Genomic DNA, 21,795 nt, shown 5'->3' on the forward strand with positions numbered 1-21,795 from the left:
AGTTACAGCGAAGAAAAAAACCGAGCCTGGCATGACGGGATCAACGAGAGCCAAACATATGACAGATACAACCAGGGGCGGAGCCGGGGCCGGGGGCGACGAGACAGGCCACTCCAATTGGACCTGCCCTACCTACTAAAGGTATCCCTGCGAGGGTAGGGTATGTATGTATGTAAACAGTACGGAGTAAATGTACATGCATACCTAACCCTTAGGTAAATGGATGGAAGATGGAAGATGGAAGCCGACAAAGGTGAGGTCGGGTATGCTTAGGTGGCGAAGACGACGAAATGGAAGGTGCAAGGAAGGGCAGGGGCCACTCAGCACTCACCACAAGACCATATTGGGCCCGGGCAGAGCCCTGTCAGAAACCAATAGTTAGCGCCCCTTGCAGCCCAAAGCCACTGAACTGAACTGTTAGACTTGGTCTGCCCCAGTGCCCCAGTGCCCCAGTGCTCTCAGGGCAGGCCTCCACTAGGTAAGGTCCCTTAGGTAGGCAACTACGGAGTAGGACAATGGACATCGCATCGCATCGCCACGACTGGACAAATGCTGCTGACAAGGGGTCACCTACAGTAGGTACCTAGTAGTTACTAATCGTGCCTAGGTACTACCTAAGGTACAGAGTACGTAGTACGTATACAGAATTGCCCCGTTGAAGGTAAGGTACTACCGTTTAATAAAAGAACTCTTCTGGAAGCAATTCCTCCTCCTCTTCTTCTTCTTTCTCCTTCTCTACCAAGGGTCCAGCTTAAACATATTTTCTTTGTTGGCGTGGGGTAGAGAGATACCTTAAGGTAGTCTAGCATGTAGTTCCTAGGGCATATCCATACTTCAAAGGTACTGCCTAAAGTATTAAGGTGTCTTCCGGTTGTTCAACTTCCCTTCCCTTTCCTTCTTTCTATATATGGAATATCCTATTTTTCATATTGGAATTAGTAGATTGCACCGCCTCGTGACTGAGTTAGTACAGAGTAAGGATCAAGATGAACTGTACGAGCCGTTGAGAAGTATGATCCGAGAACCCAATGAGTGGCTCAAAGCATCACAGCAACATCAACCGTTTACAGGAGAAAGGCGCTTTCGAAGCAACATCGATAACCTGACACGCGTAAGAGAGTTGGGGAAAATCCCCTGATTCAGGCACGTGGCTGGCTAAAGAGAGCATGGCTCATGGAATTTAAAACAAGAGACCACGAAAAGTAAAAGAAAGAAAAAACCGACTCTTCTAACCCGGGTTACCTAGGGACGGACAACGCCGAAGGCTACTTGAGCTGAGATCAGAATTATGTAAGTCGTGTGGGGACAGTGAGGCTCGAGCACGGGACGGAGGGACTGAGTGTGGCAAATTAGGTACTAAGTCGGCAGAGCGTGACGCAGTGGCACTAATAAGACGGCGGGTGAAACGGATGGTCCCCAAGGAGCAACAGGCAAAGCACAAGGATGGTGAAGTGCCGTGCCGTGTGCATTGCAATGCAATGCAGTGTAACGGGTGATGGATGATGACCTGGCTAGGCCTGGCTCACTGAGGGCGAGGCTTGACCATCATCGGCAGGGACATCGGGTTGGTTCGTACTGTATGTATGTACTGTACATTTCTGTAAACTTGTTGTCTTGGTCATCCCATCCGTAGATCAGATCAGACACCTAGACACCCTAGACCCCGTGATCGATATGGATTCACGCTAGAAGGTTAGAAAGGGCAGAATCGTGGCTACCTAATTATGGAGTCTCTGTATCTGCCAAGTTTAGTTTTGTTTTAGGTGTTTGTTCGTTCGTTCGTTCGTTCGTTCGTTCGTTCGTTCGTTCGTCTGTCTGTCTCTCTCCTTCTTTATCATCTTTGCTCTCTGATCTCCTGGTGATCTGCTCTCGACCTCACCTAATCTACTACGTAGCTGTTGTCATCTCGATCGCAGTGGTTAGGCCAGTCATTCATTCAGGTGAATTAGCTCTACCAGAACAAGATGATCACAGAGGTAAATGCAGCGCAGCGCGGACACACAACACGCCATCGACGGGGGAAGATAATAGGTACATATGACGAGCCAATGGTGGCAGGTTTCCCCGCACACTCTCACCTCCAATGGTCCTTTGTGACGGAATGAAGGGATCGATCGATGGCTCTTGTGAGAAGAATGTGTGCCGTATCATTAAAGGTAGATCAATCAATGTGGTGTGTTCAATCACATCCTCCTCATGATCTTTCATTGCGATACTCAAAGTGTTCATTGATCTCTGGTCTGGGTTCAAAGGAGGTTCGATCCGATGATCATCAGGCAACCAGGGCATGCAATAACGGGAGATTTACACCCCATGACAAGTTAATTACTGGTAGCCCTAGCCGTGAGTGATCAGTGATGTCCTCCGATCCGACCTAATCCAATGAATGAATGGGTGAGTGGGCGGGCTGTGCGCAACCAAAAACCAAGGCGGGATCGTCATCTCGGGCTTGGCCTTGGCCTTGACCTCGACCTCCACTGACTACTTTGGGTAGCTGGAATCGACTTTTGCGTCACAAATGCCTCTCTCACTGATCAGTATCAAGTTCGTGACGTCGGAAGGAGTTTACAATCTAGAGCGCAATGCATGCACGCATCAGATGCGTTGCATTGCGATATCTTGTCGCTTGTTAATACCGAAAAAGTGGTGGGCAGAAAGTGTGTAATCAGTGATGAACAACAAACAACCTCAGCGAGCACAACCCATTTATTGCATTGATAGGTACCTGTAAAGATCCCTCAGAAGGCCTTTGTCTTTGCCAACTGATCAAGTCAATGACCTCTTGGCAGCCATTTACTGCCTTGTTATCAACCGCCGCTGTCCCAAACAGCTCTACTAGCTAATCTGGCCCTCTCACAAGATCAATCAAATGCCGTCCCTCAGTACCAGGCGCCCCCCCTGAGCCTCTAATTCAGTGGAGCAGAGCCCCCTGCAACGGAGCGACGGCCTTGCGACTGAGCCTAGGGGGGGAAATAAAAAACGAGACTGGATTTGGTGGTAGATCGGTGGATTTTGGTGTAAGCCAGTCTCGTTTAATTTTTCCCCCCGAGGTGAGCCTAGGTTCAACCCTCAAATTCATCTTGGCTTCGACGCTAGAGAGCGGTAGCTCGGCCGATCGCGATGATAGCATCCTGCTGTCCCTATTGGCCGCGTTAAGAATTATAGATACAGCACGCTGCGTACTGTACTGTAGAAAGGAAACTGGGCTTCTCCAAGCTCCCGTCCCTAGCACTCCAGACACTCCTAACTCCTCTGGTATAGTGGGGAGTAGGTGTGGTTGTTTGTCAGTTTGTATTCACGGCTACCGACCTTCGGAGACTTCAAATAAGCGGGCGCCATCCTGCCCAGCTGCCCGGGTTTGCTAGGTATGCACCAAAACCGTATCGCACCGCACGGTACCACGATAGGTAGGACACGACTTGTAGAGTTTCTGATTACCACTGCGACATCTTGGTCGATCGTGCTGGATGCAGGGCACATTGTGACGGCTTGGGTGTGATTTGCTGGCCCCTGACCATCCATAGTGGTCAAAGGGCGAAAGGTCGGTGAATGTTCCAACACGACCCTTGAATCCTTGATCTACCTTCCTTTGTATGTAGGTCAGCGACCACCCCCTCGCACTGGAGGCGGGGAGAGATGCCGAATCGCCCAGAAGAGCCGCAAACTGCGAGATACTGGATTCATCACGGCCTTTTTCTTCTGCAGCACGGTGACCAATTGACATTGCGCGATAATAACTCTCAGGTCGAGAGAACAAACGCCATGGATAGCCGCTCTTAGGCGAGCCACTGTGGCTTCAAATCGAACAAGTATTAGCAATAGAATGCATCTAATCCTTGCAGTCTTGTCCCAAATGCTTCTTTTTCAATCACCTTGTGTGTCATATTCCGAGGAGACCAGGAAAGTCTCTGTTTTCAGCGATAACTGCAGATTGTGGAGTGAGTACAGACCCTGAAATACATTCGGATATCAAGAGTTGACAATCGAGATGTCGAAATGCCCGATGTCGAAAAATCGTGACCGTGTTACACCCGTTCTTTGATCAGGCACCTTGGCCAAGGTAGGCAATAGGGCATCGAAATTTCATCTCAGCGCACCCCGAGCCTCTGATCTGAAGTACTTATTCATTCACATCTCGTTCCCGGACCAGCATTCGTCAGTGGAGTTCTGACCCATTCAACGAAACATCTGACCACATTGTGGCGCCATATGATTAAGGAGCTTGTCCTCAAGTCTAGGGTCACAATATCGTCTCAGCAGTGGAGGCCAATAAAGGTCGGTTGAGTTCCCAACGCACGTATGTAAGAGCAAGGTGTGGTGGTTGATGGCTGGTAAGGCATGCTGATAGACGGACGACAGCATCGGCTGTCGATCCACGATGACAGTGATTCACGCCCACATACCGACGCCAATTCTTGTGTAATGAGAAAGCTCCAGATGTCTTAGCCGTCATTGGCCTTGCCCTTCGATGGGGGACATCTCTGAGGGACAAGAATGTGGAGGGATCCTTTGGAATGGACCATGCCGTCATTCCCATCACCCAAACGGTTTTTTGCAGGCCTAAACTAACCACGCTAGGAGCATGGCACAGGGCTGAGACTTTATTTTGCAAACAGACTTATGCTGGGGGTTCCTTGAGAAGGAAAACGGACACGATGTTGTATGTATTGGTGTTGGTGTTGGTGTTGATACTCAAGTCTGCCCCTATCATCGAATTGCCTCTTGATGCTCGCCATAAGTAGTTAACGATTATTGGTACATGTGAGCATGATGAGCCATCATCGACAACACACCAAGGCAGCCACAGTTTACGAGTGGACATAATGGCACTGACAAGTAGTCTCGTAGGGATCAAACCCGTGTGCGTGCAATGCACTACCAGTACAATTGTGCCCAATACAATACCCACGACGGTCGAGATCGAGAACTACCTTACCCATGGTGCAATGCTACCTACATACATACACAATGTACGCCAGGGTTTCGGGTAATACAGGAAGTCAGGTTCAACAGCACAGGACAGTACGGCACACCATTTCTTTCCAACGAATATTGTACTACGTTAGTAAGTTGTGGTCGACAGCCATGGATGGATGGAACGAGGCCAAAGAAACGGGGTCTCTGAGCATACGTCAAGGTGAGGAGCAGAAGCACGAGCCATGATAACAATGAAACCGACAGACAACAGACAGAATGCCAACCGAATCAGGAAATGCTATGCTTCTCTTGGCTGGGGCCTGAAGCTGTTTGTTCGTTCGTTTGTTGGTGGCTGTGGCTGGGCTGGGCTGGGCTGGACTAGGTAAGCTGGCTTATTCTGGAAGCCTTCCCGTGCTGGAATCCTTCTAGAAACATTCTGTACCTAGGTAGGTACTCCAGCTTCCGTTTTATTTCGTTCTGGAAGCCTTCCTAATTGGACCAAACGGCCCTGGAGCGCTGGAGTAATCTCTTCACATACAGTACGTTTACACGAACCACACCACACCCACCCTTGCCCTGCTAACCTACCTAGGTACCATACCTAGCCTAGTCTAGGTACCGCAGCCCTTGGATTGGATGGGGAGTGGGTGGTCTAAGAGTGTCACCACTCATCAACTCCAACCGGCCTCGCCGTGTCTCCATCTATCACCACCAAGTCCAACGAAACACATCGACCCCGAGCCGAGGAAGAAGGGTTGGAAGCTGAAGAAAATTCTTTGTCGTAATTGCGTGCAAGCCCACCCACGATCTCGTTGTCGCCCCGGCAGAGTTGGACCCAGGTTCAGCCAATTCCGCAGCCCTCCGCTCCCCTCCCTTCTCGGCGCGTTCCAGAAGACTTTTCCGAAGCCCCAAAGAAAAGCTTTTATTGAAACTAGCATCGATTTGCAGCCAGACCATCCATGTCAGGAAGCTTCCGCCGCTGCAACGGCCCGGAACTTGCTTGCTTGACACAGGCATCTCGCACCCAAGCTGGAGACATGAGTCGGGACCCTGCCTACGGGCATCAGAAGAGGATGCCGTTGGCGCCGTCGTCTCTTTACAAGAGTTATATCGCACCGCCTCACATTGCTGACGAACAGACTAGACGCGATACAATCGATGCCTGGCGAAGTCGCTATGCGATCCAATGCAAAGGTCCCCCCCCCCCAAAACAGCGCGCGGCCCAGTAAGCGGACGACGCCGTGTATATTTGCGACATTTAATATGATGTCGTATCCCTGGCATCTCTAATTCTTTCCCAGATCGGTCCGCATCGCTAGAAGGATCGTGAGAAGAATCAGCGATGATCGGGCGGACCAACTCCGTAGCCTGCCTGCGTACACAGAGTCGCTATGTAACTATCGGTAGTTGTGGACGCGATGCGATACCCATAAGTTCAATCCAACAGGTGGTAAAAGTTGACAAGGGTAACATCGTTTCGCACTGCCCCGATTGGTAAGATACAGATCGTGTCACTCAGGACAGACAGACAAGCAGACAGGCATCTGACTTATCGAAGTCCGGTTCGTCTACAGCAAACCGCGCGTATGACCAACAAACCAGCAAACAGAACCCTTTTGCCGGCCATCGTCACTGACTTAGGGCGTGGATATCGACGGGCCTATTTCTCGATCCGCCTCTTTCTGGTGCATTGCCTGTGGCAAGACCGCTTCCACATATTGAATAGTGCCCTGCGGCTGAGGACCCTGGATCACCACGCGCCTATTAGTGTCGGCGTACCGTGGCCATGGATGCGATACCTACCTTATTTCGAATGGCCCCAAGTTCCTGAGCCAACTTAACAAGCATGCACGCCGCTTTGCATGGGCCTTGGGTATGTCAAGGCTTTTGGGCTTGGTGGAACGAACGTCCAAGTTATCAGTTAGTTCTACTCGAACGCCCCTGGTAGACCCGGCCTTTCTTTGTCGGAATCTGTTTGCTACAGTCTTTGTAGAATCCCATTGCCAAGCTTTTCCAAGGGTCTCCATGAGTCCTATGCGAGCCACCAACAAATGCCAAGCCTTCTGTGATCTCTCTTCCACTATTGTCAACAGAGGGCGGCGGTTGGTCAGGTGCTAGCACTTTACCCAGAATCCTTTCTGTTGGATCGAACTTTCTCTCTGACAGCACATCTGAGCTGTCCTCGTCTTGAGGGCCACCAAGGTGGACAGTGTGCCTGTGCTGTGGCTGAATGAAGGTTCTATTCTTCTAGGGCCTTTGGGTTTGTCCTTTCTTGTCTATAGCCATACCGAGTTGAGCGAATCACCAAGTTTTGCTACATTTGTCCTCCCGAATAGAAGCGCCGGCTCAGGCGCCTACTGTTGACACATGTTTGGGCCACGAGAAATTCCTCAATTCGACCCAACCATTCCATTCGATCGTCCAAGCGAAGGGTCAGATGGTGACACCAAAACTTATCGATGGCCGACCTCGGCGTAATAGAATAGTAAGAGAGGGGACGACACGACACGACTTTGATCCCACAGTCCCAATAGATTCAGAGGCCCACGTATCGCCCACTTGGCTTGTGGTGTTGTGGGGGATGGCATCACAGACCCGTTGTTGCTGTTGTCTCTGACGCTCGTTTATGACGCTCGCTTATGGCTGACGAGTTAGCAACTGTACGTAAGGGAATGCGGAATATTATAACGGCACGCTAATGGCCCAGAAATCTGCGTGATCGTCGCCTTCGTCATGTAGTTCTTGGCTCACGCTTCTCTCGAGACTGCCCAAAAGCACACAGAACCCATCAGGTCTTGTCTTCTCAGGTTTGTGATTATTTACAAGCCACTCACAGCATACCCCGGTTGCTGTCTGCGGCAGACCAGTGGTTAACACGAGAAAATTTGTGATAACACGCAAATGCAAGCCTCGTAAGCAAGGGAGTTTAGAAGGTGATTCATGTTTTCTATAAAACAGTCACAAGAAACACCAAGTCTTATCATGGGCTAGGCACCTAATCACGAGAATGCTTCATAATACAGAGCAGAGAAAATTGGCTAATGAGAATTGTATTTATGTACTTATTCATCCAGCACTGCGGCTAGGCTAGACCAACAGTCGTTCCTTCGTGGATCAAATAATAGCTATAACTCCGACAATGAATGCAATGCAGTGGTATCTCACCCGAAACACTTTTTCCCGGTACTGTCCCCGGTACTTCCTCTGCCTGAACGCCTTGTACAAAAAAGCCATGCCTGCCCCTTCCATAAGCCATGATAAAGTAGTCTATGTTTGATAAGTGTTATCCGATACGTGGTATTGGAAACCTAATAAGCTCGCAGGTCAAAATCATTCGTGAACCCGCCGTTGAGAAGCATGCAAGCAATGCGAATGCGTTGAGTGGGCATGTCGTCAGCAGTGTATGCCTCAATAGGACTAATGCCCAAGGAGAGGCACATGGCGTTAGTGATAGTATGAACACCGCAGTCGTGGCCATTGTTCTGTAGAGGAGCCTCGTGGAGAATGGTCTTCCATTCATCCTCAACGAACTTTTCCTCCAAAATGTCTCGGATCCACGCCATGGCACGCGCGGTGTAAGAACGGTTGCCACCTGCATTGATCGAGTCCATGTGGGCAACAGTTCGCTTGGAGGGCCGAATAACGAGTAATGTCCAGTGCGAATGTTCGCAAATGGGTAAGAGAATAGTGTCGATGTCGAGGAAATTCCTCTTCTCGATGCCGTATCGGCGCAAGGTCCTCTGGGTATTGCCGGTACCCTGATCTTGAAGGCGTTTAAAAAAGAATGAGCCCGGAGTCCAGATCTTGCGCGTGTTCCGCTTGACATCCTTAATGCCGGCAGCTGAGTTGATAGCTCGATCGAGCCAGACAAGAGACGCGTTGACAATTTCGTCATTTAGCCATTCAGTTGAGGACACGATCTTGGCAAAATCGTGTTTTCGGAGGTCGACACCCTCGGCAGACTTCGCAAGGCTCGTGGACGATGCAGCATTGAGTGTGTTCATTGCCCTTGTGTGCCATTCTGGCGAGACTGGGGCAACGAATGTCTGATTAGGCTCGCGAAGTCCTCCAGATCGAGCGAGGCGTTCCTCGCGCTCTTTCCGAGCCTTTTCTTCCGCCTCAAGCTGCACTGCCTCGGCAGCCAAACGAGCCTCTTCAGCAGCTTTCAGGGTGGCCTCTTGGACTTGATGGTCAATTCTGGCCCTTGAGTCGTCACTGATCTGGAGGTCAATGGATGGAAGCTCAAATATCTCTTTGATACGCGTATGAAAGTCACGTCCATCGTGTTCTTCTAAGCGGCGACGGCGGAGACATTCACCAATGCTCAAAGGATTAAATGTGGTCTTTTTGGGTGGTTCCTCGGCGGGAGCAGGTGGTATGTTGAGCCATCCACGAGTCCAATGAGGGCGTTGCTCCTGAAATGCCTGGGTCGGGGGAATGGCCTCTCCCGTTTCCTGGTCATAGTTAATCTGTTTTGGCACATCTAGGCCTAGACGTGTTCTTGGTTTCGGACTGATCGTGTCGTCTGTAAAGCGTACAGCCTTGGGTCGACCTGTTACGCGAAGACGCTTGGGCGTGACCTTTGACGGATGCTTTCGTCGATTCCGAAGAATAGATCGGAGAGTTCCGGTTTCATTTGAGGTAAGAGGAACCTTAGGAGTGAATTCGGTGATGTATTTGGTCTTCAAGGTTTGATGTTCGTTGCTTTCCTCATAAAAGGTTTGGCGATAATCCGCGGGTGTTATCCGCTTGATCTTCTCATGAGCAAACCCAGCGCGAAGAAAGTCTGTTTTGTAGTAGTGGGGGCGAGGGACATCAGGGCGAGGATACGATGGCACTGGCTCAGGCAGAATAGCCTGAACGGCGAGTTTTGCAGCTACTGCCTCAGTGGTCGAAGCAGTTTGTTCATCAGGTTTTGTGTCGATTTGCTTCTTAAGCTCATCGGATTCAGGAAATGATCCTGGCAATAAGAAACGCGTCTCGAGGTCAGTTCGTGGTGGGGTAGGGAACATGTCCTGCAGCTTGCCACGATACTCTTCAGAGTCGACATAGCTTGGGGCAGGAAGGTTGCGAAGGATAGCCTTAATATCAAGCACAACTCGATCCAGGAATGCCTGTGAAACGTTCCAGTAATCTTCCCCATACTTCTTGAGAATATTGTTGCAAACAACAGGAAGCGCGGGACCGGATAGAAAGTGCTTCATCGATTCGAGGTGTGCGGCGAACTCTGTAGAGAGTCCGTAGTCAAGAATAGGAGGAACAAATTCATTGTTGTCTCGAATTTTGACGATAACGCCGACTTCGTAGATTCTGTCCAAGTAGTCGTAAATCCTCTGCAGTTGCAAAGTGAAGATATCATAAAAGTCATGGTTTAACGCGTCAGAACGATTGGCGGCATCGACTATGTCGGTGCTCAGGGGTGCCAGGTCTTTGTTTGCTTCCTGTCGGGCTCCTTGCTCGAGGCATTCCCAGACTGTCATGAAAGACTTGGAGAAGTACTTGTAGTCAGCCAGCAATGTGGTAAGGCCATCTTGGTCGATCCAGCGGAGCCCGGCACTCTGGCCAGGAGCGCCTGTGTTGGAGACCGCGTTGTCCTCACAACTGGTGCTAATCTTGACACGCTTGTTGCTGACTTGGTTTTCACTCAAGTAAGAGCGACATTCTGCAATTTGATAGGACTGAGGTCGTACTAGTAACGAGTTAGAACAGAAAGAACACAAGGTTGTCAATGTCATGGGGAGGCTGAAACGTACAGATTCTGGTGATCGTCTCACCAATGCCTGTGAAGGCCGAATAGAGGCTAGATATCATCCTGGTGATAGATCTGGCTCCTGTTGTAATTCCGAGCATGCGGCTAGAGGTCTACAATATCAGGTTAGTAAGGGCAAGCATGCAAATAACAGAGAGATGCGCTTACATGGGCCTGTTGGCCAGATTCCTCGCTAGGAACAGTCTCTCCTTGGCGAAGAGTAATGATAGGGGAGGAAGTGTCAGTGACACCGATTTGTGCGGCAACAAGGTCGATCTCAGTATCTTCGGCGCGACGCTTGCGTGTCTGTATGCCATCGACAACAACAAAATTGGGGTCAGAGATAGAGGTAGAGGTAGTGGAAGTTTTGGGTGTGGGTGTGCTGGGGGCACCGTCATTTGTATTGACAGTTTCGGCCTGTGGTTTAGGTCGAGGTTTTTGATTGCTGTAACGATCAAGATTGGGGGGAGACTCTGTGTCAATGAATCTTTGGTGAAGAACGGGATCTTGAAAAATCTCGCGGCGCGGAAGTGGTGAGTCAATCAAAAGACGCGCAGTAGGGCGCCTGATCTGCCTGGGAGGAGTAACAAACTCAACCTTTGGCCAAGGCAGGGAGACTTGGACCTGGGTAGTTGCCTTAGCCTTGGAAATGATTTGGAGCTGCTGTCGCTCCCGTCGCCTTTGGGCAGCTTCCACGATATGCGAAGGCACGTAGCTTCCCCTTTGATTAGCGGACTGGTGGACCGAAATGCGCGATTGAAGCGAGAAAGACATGACGAGCGAAATATTGGGTTTGAAGTGATAATAGAAAGTGGAATGTGGAACTTGGTCCAGACGAAGCAGTAGCGTTCGTGAAAGAAGAAAAGTGAAGTGAAGTGGTGAAATGAAGTTATCGCGATCCAGTTGGAAAACGAGGAAAGAAGTAAACAGCCGACAGGGAAATGCGATATCAACAAAGCAGCCAGCAACGTGCTGTTGTTGTATTGTATCGCAGTGACAATAAAGCAGATGCAAACCGTGGTGCAGGTGCCAGCAAGTGTCAAGCAGTGTTGAGCAGTATCGAGCAGTGTTAAGTGTAAAGTACGAGCGGTGAATCGAAAGAAATCGGGAAGCTGCGAAGCCAATGCGAAAATATTCTTACAAGAATCGAAGTTACGAACGAGTCAGAATGAAGCTGATCGAAGATGCAGTTGATGTTGATGGTTGGAAGAAGAAAGGAGGAGGGTTCGAGTCGAAGAATCGAGTTCGTTATTCTACCACGCCAGATCACTCGAGCTCGGGCCCAAGACGCGTGAGTGCGACGACAATGGCGTCGCGTCGAGTTGCTACAGCCACTTCCCAATTAGGTCTCCTTTATCCAAATCGGTCCGGTGATGCCATCACGACCACGCAAGCCCATAGGGGATGATGTCCTGTGGAAGGTTGCCTACAGTGGTCAGTTGAAAGACGTGAAGTCTTTCAGCCTCTCAGGACGTGCAGATGGAGGTCAGTGCGCCCGCACTGACAGGTCAGGTGGGGCCACGCGTGACGTCGCCGCGATTGGTCAAATTCACATCGCTACCTTACCACCTAAGGTATCAAGTAGGTAGAATTGGATGACCTCAGGAGCCGATTATTTACCCCAGCATGATGGAAACGACAGTGACGAATACTGCTGTTACCTGAAATGGGTCTTCTGAGCGCGCGATGGTAAGGTTTGATGGAGTGAGACGTTGGAACAGATTTCAGTTGATCGATTCTGAGACTGTATAAAACTACCGGGCTGTCCAACCTAAACAAGATCTTGCAACTAAAATAAAAAAAAAAAACAAGGACGAAGACCCCTTGTTCTATCCGTCGAGTTATGAATCTACCCCTGGTAAGTTAGTATAGTAAATGGTTCCCAGAATAGGTGGGCTCAAGCCAAGAAATTGTAGGACAAAGACCAGTATGTAAATCAATGCTAACTTTTGACGTTATAATTGTTCTTTAGAGGCAGGACCCTCGATCGCTCACCCCTATGTCTGAGGTTATTGGATTTCGTTGGCGCCTCTGGATACGCAATGGCAGGGTTCGCGATTGATTTGCTGAGTTTCTTGTAGGGAAGAGACACATGGCCACCTGTCAATCGCTTCGTCAAGAAATTCTTTACTTTGTATACTTATGGAGTAGGTAATTTCAATTGTAGGATGATCTAAACACTGTATATGTACATTCGCTAAAGTCATCATTTACATCAAATCAGCGTGTCTCGACACCCTTTTGGGTCAACAATCTCCAACCCCTACAACTGTGCCAAAGTAGGTCCCAACTTCTTTGTGCAAAAGGTCGAGAAATACTCGTTCAAAGCATCCACTGTTCCGCTACCTTCGACAAGGCTGACCACAATTGCTACATATCCATCAGGTCTGACAACAACCACTCCGCCAAGCTCTTCATCAAGACCCATTTTGGCATGGGCTACAGCCTTCGCCTGAGGGAATCGTGCATCGGAACGATCATCAGCATAAACATGGTCCCTATATCGGGCAAGTACTCCAGGCACATCGCGAGAGATTTCGATTTCAGGTCTCTTGGACGAAAAAATCGTGGAGATGGTAAAGAATCGGCTGTGTGGGAGATGCTTCTCATGGTATGAGACCTTGTCGAGATCGGGCCGCTGATAAGCTGCGTAGAACGACCGCTGGCTACCGAGATGATTGGCGAAATCTTTCAAAGCCTGGCGGGTCTTCGAAGGGACACCTGCAAAGACAAACAATCGGAACGCGCCGTTCAGGGGTACTTCCTGCTCCAAATGCACAACATTGGCGTCAACTACTCTTGTTACATTAGAGTTGATAAAAAGGCGGCCGGTTCGTAGCTTAGTCCCCTTGGGGTGAATCAGTGGGGATTGTGCATTATGTTCTGGTGACCAGTTGAAGACGTTGGGCTTGTAGTAAACACCGTATCCACTGGTAAACTCGCACGACTCCTTGAAAGCATTGATGAACTCGTTATCCTGAACATCGTTCTTGCCATGGTTGGCTGACGCTGCCTGGACCTCAGCAGCCGCGGGTGGTCGCTGAGAGAAAAGCTTCGCATATCGGTTATCAAAATCGAGGAGAGACTCAGCGACATGCTTGCGTTCGGTTTCATATGTCTTGAGGACTTCCCTGCCGGCGAAACCAGATTCAACTGCGTGGATCTTCCAAGCAAGGTTCTGAGCATCAAGGAATGCTGTGTTCATTCCCTGGCCGGCCTTGGGCTGTGGGGTGTGTCAGCGCGTGGTGATAGTTGGAGCACGGGAGGACTTACACTATGTGTATGGCAAGCATCTCCACCAAGGAAGACTCGCTGGTCCAGAGTGTATCGTTCTGAGATGCCTTGTCCGATAGGATAGACGGAGTACCACTCGACACGCTCCCACTCAATAGAATAAGGCTGCAAGATCTTCTTTGCCGATTCTTGCACTTGCTCCTCGGTGGCTGTTCGTCTGGGGTTCCAATCGGCATCTGTAGACGATGCAATCTGAATATAAAGACGGACCATGTTGTCCTCTCGCGGAATGACCATAATGGAGCCGTGCTCGCTATGGATGGTACATTTCATCTGAGCGTCGTCAGTAAACCATAAAATAAGGCATGTTGAGCAACTCAGCTTACCTTGATATCAGGGAAGTCGGTTTTCACGACGCCGTCCATGACACCCCAAACATGAGCGATGGGATCCTTGTGGTGGACGGCAATGCCAAGCTGGTTGCGGATAAATGACCTTGCACCCTCGCCACCAAACAGATACTTGGCGTGAATGGTCTCCTGGGCAGTACCGTCGACATGCTCCAATTCGACAGTGACAGGGTATTCGGGGTTGGACTTCTCATCAGATGTAAATCCCTTGATTGTCCATGGCCGTTGGACCTGTGCTCCATTCTTCTCAAGGTCGGAGATGAAGACACGCTCGATCAGACCTTGGTGTAACAAGGTTGTGAAAGGGTATCGAGCATCGATAAAATCAGGGCAGCTGGCCCATGTTCCAGTCCGGGCGATACCCTTTCCTGACGAAGCCGGATCCCAGAAGGCCACTTCGTAGACGCGAGCTGGGTGATGAGCCATGATTGCTGACTTCAAGCCCATGTTGCGAAGAAGGTCCAGAGAGCGTGGCTGAATGCCATCAGCTCGACCGGTAGGTGTTGGCTCAGCTCTGTTATCGATATGCTTGATCTTGTAGCCCCAGCGAGCAAGGCATGTTGCGAGCATGAGGCCAACCGGGCCAGCTCCAACAATGACTAGCGATGTCAGAATTCAATTGGTTGGTATGGCCAACAGCGTCAGACTACTCACCAATGTCATAGTATGGGGAGCGATCGGGCTGTGATTGAGACATTGTGTAGTAGAAGAAGAGGCGTGGGTTGGATGGTCAGGTATCTACTGGTGTGATCAATCTGAGGAGACAAGAAGCAGAGTTGATGGGGGGTCGCATATTATATGCTAAATGCGATAGGCATGATATCCAGAGATGCCGGGGGTCTGGCCGGACATGCAGTAAGCAGAAGTCCGGTGCGACTCAGACCCGAGGGGAATTGACGGCATCAGACTTCGGTACGGGATGTGGAGTGCATATCTGCTGTATGGCGCATTGTTTTTAGATAGAGATTCTGGCCGAAATGTTCTAGCCAACGGAAAATATCCGCTTCGTGGTTTGGCGAGACGAATAATCACTTGTCGTCATGGGGTCGAGCTGTCTTGAGTGTGGGGGGGTTTCTGGGGCGAAGAGGAGACCAGGGAATCGAGACTGCCTATTTGGGAAATCGGGAGTTGATTTCGGGAAGCCGCAACCGGGTCCGGCTTTTGTCTCGGTTACAGGGGCGCCGGGGAACGATGGAGCCTGTTAGTATCGGGCCTTGAAATACTGCAGCATCTTAACATATCTTAACTGCACCCGTGCATTGGGTCGCATTGCAGCGCCCGGGAGTGGGTCCTTCGAATGCCGGGCAGGAGGCCGAGATCTCATTTCTCCAAGATCCAGTCCTACCTGACAATGAACGGTCTGGCGTTAGTAATGGACTGGGGTTGTGTTGAATGAAGACATGAAGGTCCTGGTCCTGTTCCTGTTCCCAATTTACGGTGTGTAAGGAATTCCGCTCGCCATATTGGACTGGAAGATTTGACTGTGATGATTCTCTCTATGTGATACCTAGGTAGCCTTCATTGAGTGAGTGCGCGAGAAGGAGTCTTCCCATCGACTTAATTACCCAGGTATTTCTATACTGGAAAGCCCAGCAACCTACGTGACACCACCTTTGATATAGAGTTGCTCTCCTGCCTCAATGAACCATTTCCTGAGCTTTACCAAAGCTGTATATATGACTACCCTAAAGGCCAGGTAATGGAGAAGGAACTCTGCCTTTGAACTTCCCTGTTGTGTGTCAAGTGCCGAGTATTCGAAAATGGAAGTCGCTATTCTTTCAATAGCCGCAGGCGATGTAGGTAGGTATGTATCACGAGTGTTGTTGCACTGGGAGCACAACCTCAAGATGTCCCTTCCATTAGGTTCGCCACCTTTGCCCTGTGATTTTCCACGTACAACAAATTAAAAGATTCACATGTTGAATGTCGAAACGCGATATATTTTGCGAATCACACCCTTGAGAGGCTTGTAAGCTGCTATTCGGACTTGAACGAACGATTATTCAAGACCAAGCGATATTGGGAATGGGCGATACCACACAATTTTCTGCCTATCTCGCAAGAGACCGGTCCTTGAATATCACAGATATCTTTGACGGAGAGAGTCAGTATAGGCATGAGATAAACTTAAAACGTCAACTAACAGATACCTCGCAGAATGCCGCAACGTTCTTGTGAGATATTGCGCCCACATACCTCGCAACTACCAGTACCGTGATGGAATTAGGCTTGTCAGATGCCCCTACAACGACAAAGAATGCTTTCTGACGTGATTTAGGTCTTCCTAGTTTTACGAGACCACCTTGGCGATGAGTTCCTTGGGTACGCAGGAGGCGTACTCTACGAGATGATTGAAGTCGATTGCCATCATTCGGATGACCCAGGTGCAGCATTTCAGCGTTGGAGACATGATCACTTGAACAGACATGTGGGGAATCCCTCAATGGACTCATGGCAACCATTAGTTCTGACAAAAGGAGCAGACTGATCTCGAACTCCCTCATGTCCCGCACCTCACAACTGTCACGTCCAATATTATACCAACAACTGCCCTGATAGACTGGAGGAAAAGCCACCCTCAGAGATATCGCACTCGGCTTTCAGACTACTCACCTATAATAGCAAGGTCATCGCTTTACCCAAGTGGTATCGGTATACGAAAGAGCTGGATGATAGAACATACAATGTATGTTTCATCTCGCGACGGGGGTACCCGTGCGTTTCGTCAGCTCAAGGCCAGAGAGTTTCACGAGATGCAATGGAATGAGAATACGATTCATAAGGGCAGACTGGTCGGTGAAAAGTCAATTGACCTCGGCGAACTACCCAAAAGGAGAGCCACGGAAAAGCATCAGGCACAGACTGAGCGTGGTCATCACCGTCGATCACTAAGCTCCAAGATCATCAGTTCGGAAAAGATAACCCAAATCATACATATGTTCCGCGTGATAGACAAAGGAAGCGGAAAGAGTGAGAATCAAGAGCCTGCGCTGGTCCAAGATAATCATTCCATCATTATGGCCCATGAAGCATTCAAACAGCAGTTCGATGCTCAGGTCAGGGACTGCGAAATACCCAACGCCAACTTTGCAAGGAAGTTTGGGTTGTTCACCAACGACAGGTCGCTTCCACCTTTCATAAGAGAGCTGCCAGTCGCCGAAGATAAAGCAATGGATATGGTAACTGCCTCGTCAACAAAAGAGGTGTTAAACTCCTTGAGGTTCCACGGCCCTTTCACACCTCAGCTTTGGTTCGACAGTGGCATCGATTACAGATGGAAACACCGCTCTCATTAGTTCGATTGATATTCCCGACGGTGTTGTATGGTGTGTTAAATTGTGACAAGCAGACGAGGTGAGTATCTCCGAAAAGCCTTGCTGGGGACTTATGGATTAGTTCAACAGCAAGGTAGCATGAGTAAGACTCCAATAAGGCGGTACAGGACTCCCAAAATCGCGGCAGAGGATCGTGAGTGTTACATTATCGTTGACACTTGTTGCCAGCTGGGCACAATTCAGCACCCAAGGTTTCAACTGGTCCATCCGAAGTCCCTGATTCATTCACTCACTCACTCATTCATTCATTTATTCACCCTGCTAGCATTTCTTCTCCCTCCGGGCTTTCATTCCAGTACTTTACCTGAACCTCCACCGTGATATGTCACCATCGACCTGTATTACTCGGAGCTACTGTTAAGTAGCTACTGGGATCCGAAGATTCTGGACTCGATGCAACAAGACAGTTCGATTAGAGGGCGCTACTCTGACCCTTCAGCATCTGTATTGACGCCTTTGAGAGGAGACTTCCTGGATATCTCGCCAGAATTCGAGTCGCGAGCGCGTTCGCTATCTCCGCGCAAGCGTCTTGTCAAGCAACCCCTTCATATTCGCATGAACTTGACTGAGAGCCAAGTTGACAAGATTACGGACGCGTATGTCATATGTTTCTATTAATCTATATTTCCCACTAATTTCCCTGAAGTTTCAGTCATCAAGTCGATAAGAGCCCAACCAAGGCCGCTAAGTTCAAGAAAAAGTCTACGATGACCACTCCAAGAACCACTCCAAGGTCAACTCCAAGGTCAACACCACGAAAGAACAAACCAAGACTTCTACAGCATGAGGAATCATACGGTTGGACTACTAGAGAAGATGGTCCCTCTGATGTGAGTTCTCCAACCTTTTCGGAGCTTATGCCCGGTCGCCATTCGGGTTCTTCCAAGGACTTGTTCTCTGCCAGTTTAGCAGAACGTCGACATATCAACCCGCCTTCTCCGTTGCAGCTTGGGAATCTCCGTCGTAGTGGGGCAGTTCCTCGGCCAGCCGAGATGGAAGATATTCCCGATTCAGTCTCTCCTTTGGGGCAGGGGAGCTTTGAGCGCGAGCCGATCTTCGACGATGATACCTCTTCGGTCTACTCCCCTCAACAAACTGCCCGCCCATCACCTCTTCGCCTCAGCCACGCCAGGTCACAATCCAGATTCAATGGTGCTGGAGAGGGCTCCTTTCAAGAGTGGAAAAGGACCCATGATTCTTCCATGATCAGGGAGTCGGTAAGCCATCCAGAGGATCTAGTCAATAGGCCTCGACGCTCGAAGAGCTCTGCCGATGGACTGAGACAGGCTCGAGCCATGGCAGTGCACTCTCCACCGATCCCACAAGTCGTAACAGTGGGCTCTAATAACGGCAACTATCGTCGGGCTGTCCAAGACACTCCCGTATTCTCACCACTGCAATTCTATTTCAGAGGGACAGACTACCCAAGCTCCAAGAAGGGCGAAAAAATAATGATTGGGGATAACGGGTGGCTCGAACGCCCTGACGGCGGCCCTGATCAAAGCGCAAAGACGCCCCAGAAGAAGACCGGAATTTTGGACAACATCAAGAAACTCGCAAAAGACATGGTATGTCGGTGAAATACAGCGTCAGATATTTGTACTAACTCAGCCGCAGACGGAGCTTCATTATACCTCTCGTCGGGCGCAGCCCGCAATCCGGTCTCGCCGGACATCACAGGTCGCCATTTCACTAAATGCCAGAGAGCAAAGCCTTCTCTACTGCGAACTGGAGTTCAACCTGAGCACTGCATTTAATGACTATATTACGGTGCAACTGGACAAGGGTCGGCTTGTGCCTGACAAGCTCAAGAAGGTAGCAGATGCGTGGCATAACAAAGGCCGACCAAAGGTTGTTGGTTTCCGCTACGACCTGGAGACGCAGCTTGAACTTATCAACTTGCACGTCGACGATTTTCGCTTCTATGGCCGCCGACAAGCCGATCCTGTTGAGATTGGCGGACTCCTGCACGCCATGAAGGTCAATGCCCGAGCAATGTGCGTCCGAACACTTTGCCAGCCAGATTCTGTAATTGCGAAGCAGTTGGTCGACACCCAGTCAACCTTCAAAATGCTTGATGTCCCTGACTATCAGCAGCGCGCGCTTGCTGATATAGCTCAGTTCTTCAAGGTGATCGTGGAGCGAGAGCAGGATGTCCGAGAACACACTGGAGGCAATGGCAGGGACTCCAGCAACCGGGGCGAGCGACGGTGGACAGCGGTTCAGGAAGGAATATGATTGAATGGGCTTGTTACTTGTGACAAGTCATGGTTTTGGTCTTGTTGCTTTCGATTGAGTTGAATTGGTTGGACAGCACGTCATCATGGACTTGGAGTGTTGCAAACAGGACAGGTGATTCGGCTGCGGTAATCCTTATCATGATGTGCGAATGTATTGTAAAATCGATACGAGAAGTAACCCCAGAATTCGCCAACGAGGACTCCCATAGGTACATGAAACCATACATGACACCGTAAGCACTTTAGAAACAGAGCTGTATCGACTATGTAAATATCCAAGAGGCGCCAAGTCATGTTCTCGTGAGATCCCCCAAAAGTTGATATCCAGATTGATGGTTTAGCCTGTGGTAATGAAAAACACTTCTAGTACTGCTCGCAAATTTTAAAACGTCACTCAACATAAACCAAGAGAATAAGAAAACAAGAAGAAAATAACCAAAGTAATACTATCGTGAGACGTCATAATGAAGCAGTAATAGGTTGTCGAGGGGTAAAAAGAAGGATCGACTATTGGCGATAGCGGTAGTTGTCCTCGCTTCTACGTCGCCTAGGTTCTCGATCTTCGTATCGCGGATCATCGTAGACGAAGTCATAATCATCATCATCATTTTGGGGTAGTGCCCTGCCGCGATCATACCGGTCACGGTCACGATCGCGGCGGTCGTCCTCTCTGTCACGGTCACTGGATCTCCGTTGCTCATAACGGGGCATCTCCTGCTCGCGCACGTAGCTGCGCTCACGCTCCCAGTCGAGTTGGCGTCGTCGGTCTCGCTCCCTAGAATCTTCAACCCTATTGGCGAGAGCATTGGCTCCTAGGCCACCGGCGACAGCGCCGAGAATGGTGGAAACGAGACGAGTGCGGTCCTCATTCTCGTCTTCGTAACCTCGAGTCTTGTGCTTGCGGCGTGTTGCAGCTTCAGTCGCCTCGCGAGCTACAAGACCACCAACGACAGCTCCTAAGATACCGGCGCCGATGCCGCCGGCGGAATGAGAGAAGTTCTCATCAACGACGTTCCGAGCGCGGGCAATGGGACTCTGTGAGCGGTTTCGCGAGCTCTGTCTGTCGTCATAGTCGTCGTCGTCCGATGGAGGACGGGAACGAGAGCGGCTGCGTCGGACCATGGTGGTGTTTGGTGGGACAGACCGTGGGCGGTTCTGTGACTCGGGAGGCTCGAGGGTCATGCGCTCCCGCGGAGGAGGAGGCATGCCGCCGTAGTAAGGATCATCAAGACGGGAGGTTGAGGCATAAGGAGGAGCGCCAGGAGGGGGAGGAGGAGGAGGAGGGCCTTGTTGCTGAGATCCTGGGGCACCACCGGAATAGTTGTCGGGAGAAAGGTCACGTCGGCGACGAGAGTACTCTTCGTACTCGTAGTAGTCTTTTGACATTGTATGGTGGGTAAGGCCAAGGGAGGGGGGTCTACAAGTAAGTGTAAAGCGACGCAGACCTAGCGAGACGGTTGGTTCTGTTGTAAGGCAAGTAGGTATACTCCGTAGAGGAGGGGAAGTTGGAAGCTTATATTATGTGGCTGATGTGAGGCACCCTAACTCAACGGGTGGACGTACGTCAGCCTTATGAGGACGGGACAAATACTGTACACGCCCTGTAAGGTAGGCAGGTACATACAGTTGGGCATTTCAAATGGATGTCGTATTTTAAGCCGCCTCCCGTTCAACTCAACAACTGAACTGACCTGGGGAGGCCGATGACGTTGTAAAAGACCCCGCGTGTGGCGTAGCATTTCATCTCATCATTAGGTAGGTACTAGGTTGTTACACAGCCTCAGTTCAACACGTGCATTGTGATTGATGATGGAGAATTCTCCGAGAGTCTCTTTTCCCTTGAGCTGTTTGACGACCCCGAGTATCACCCACAGATGATATATAGGAATGGTTCCGCTGATGTCTACTGA

General features: G+C 50.0%; 4 protein-coding genes across 4 annotated transcripts; 1 reads left to right on the forward strand and 3 right to left on the reverse strand.

Annotated features, from left to right (window-relative positions):
- Nucleotides 1-8,225: 8,225 nt before the first annotated feature.
- Nucleotides 8,226-11,440, reverse strand: FTJAE_8226 (Ubl-specific protease; the record flags this gene model as incomplete). Its single annotated transcript, XM_037355020.1, has 3 exons — nt 8,226-10,606; nt 10,671-10,779; nt 10,835-11,440. The coding sequence occupies 3 exons, from the start codon at nt 11,438-11,440 to the stop codon at nt 8,226-8,228; spliced, it is 3,096 nt and encodes a 1,031-aa protein (XP_037204689.1).
- A 1,489-nt stretch (nt 11,441-12,929) lies between these two features.
- FTJAE_8227 (phenol 2-monooxygenase) lies at nt 12,930-15,007 on the reverse strand (the record flags this gene model as incomplete). The annotated part of the gene is made up of 4 exons (XM_037355021.1): nt 12,930-13,889; nt 13,940-14,233; nt 14,287-14,909; nt 14,965-15,007. 4 exons carry the CDS (start codon nt 15,005-15,007, stop codon nt 12,930-12,932), a joined length of 1,920 nt encoding a protein of 639 aa, XP_037204690.1.
- Nucleotides 15,008-16,994: 1,987 nt separating this feature from the next.
- Nucleotides 16,995-19,883, forward strand: FTJAE_8228 (uncharacterized protein; the record flags this gene model as incomplete). The annotated part of the gene is made up of 5 exons (XM_037355022.1): nt 16,995-17,560; nt 17,607-17,636; nt 18,011-18,241; nt 18,292-19,213; nt 19,263-19,883. 5 exons carry the CDS (start codon nt 16,995-16,997, stop codon nt 19,881-19,883), a joined length of 2,370 nt encoding a protein of 789 aa, XP_037204691.1.
- A 509-nt stretch (nt 19,884-20,392) lies between these two features.
- FTJAE_8229 (uncharacterized protein) lies at nt 20,393-21,271 on the reverse strand (the record flags this gene model as incomplete). The annotated part of the gene is made up of 1 exon (XM_037355023.1): nt 20,393-21,271. The coding sequence occupies one exon, from the start codon at nt 21,269-21,271 to the stop codon at nt 20,393-20,395; it is 879 nt and encodes a 292-aa protein (XP_037204692.1).
- Between the last annotated feature and the right edge of the window lie 524 nt (nt 21,272-21,795).

This window comes from Fusarium tjaetaba (genome assembly GCF_013396195.1).
Source record: "Fusarium tjaetaba strain NRRL 66243 chromosome Unknown NRRL66243_c0000176, whole genome shotgun sequence".
Lineage (NCBI taxonomy): Eukaryota > Fungi > Ascomycota > Sordariomycetes > Hypocreales > Nectriaceae > Fusarium > Fusarium tjaetaba.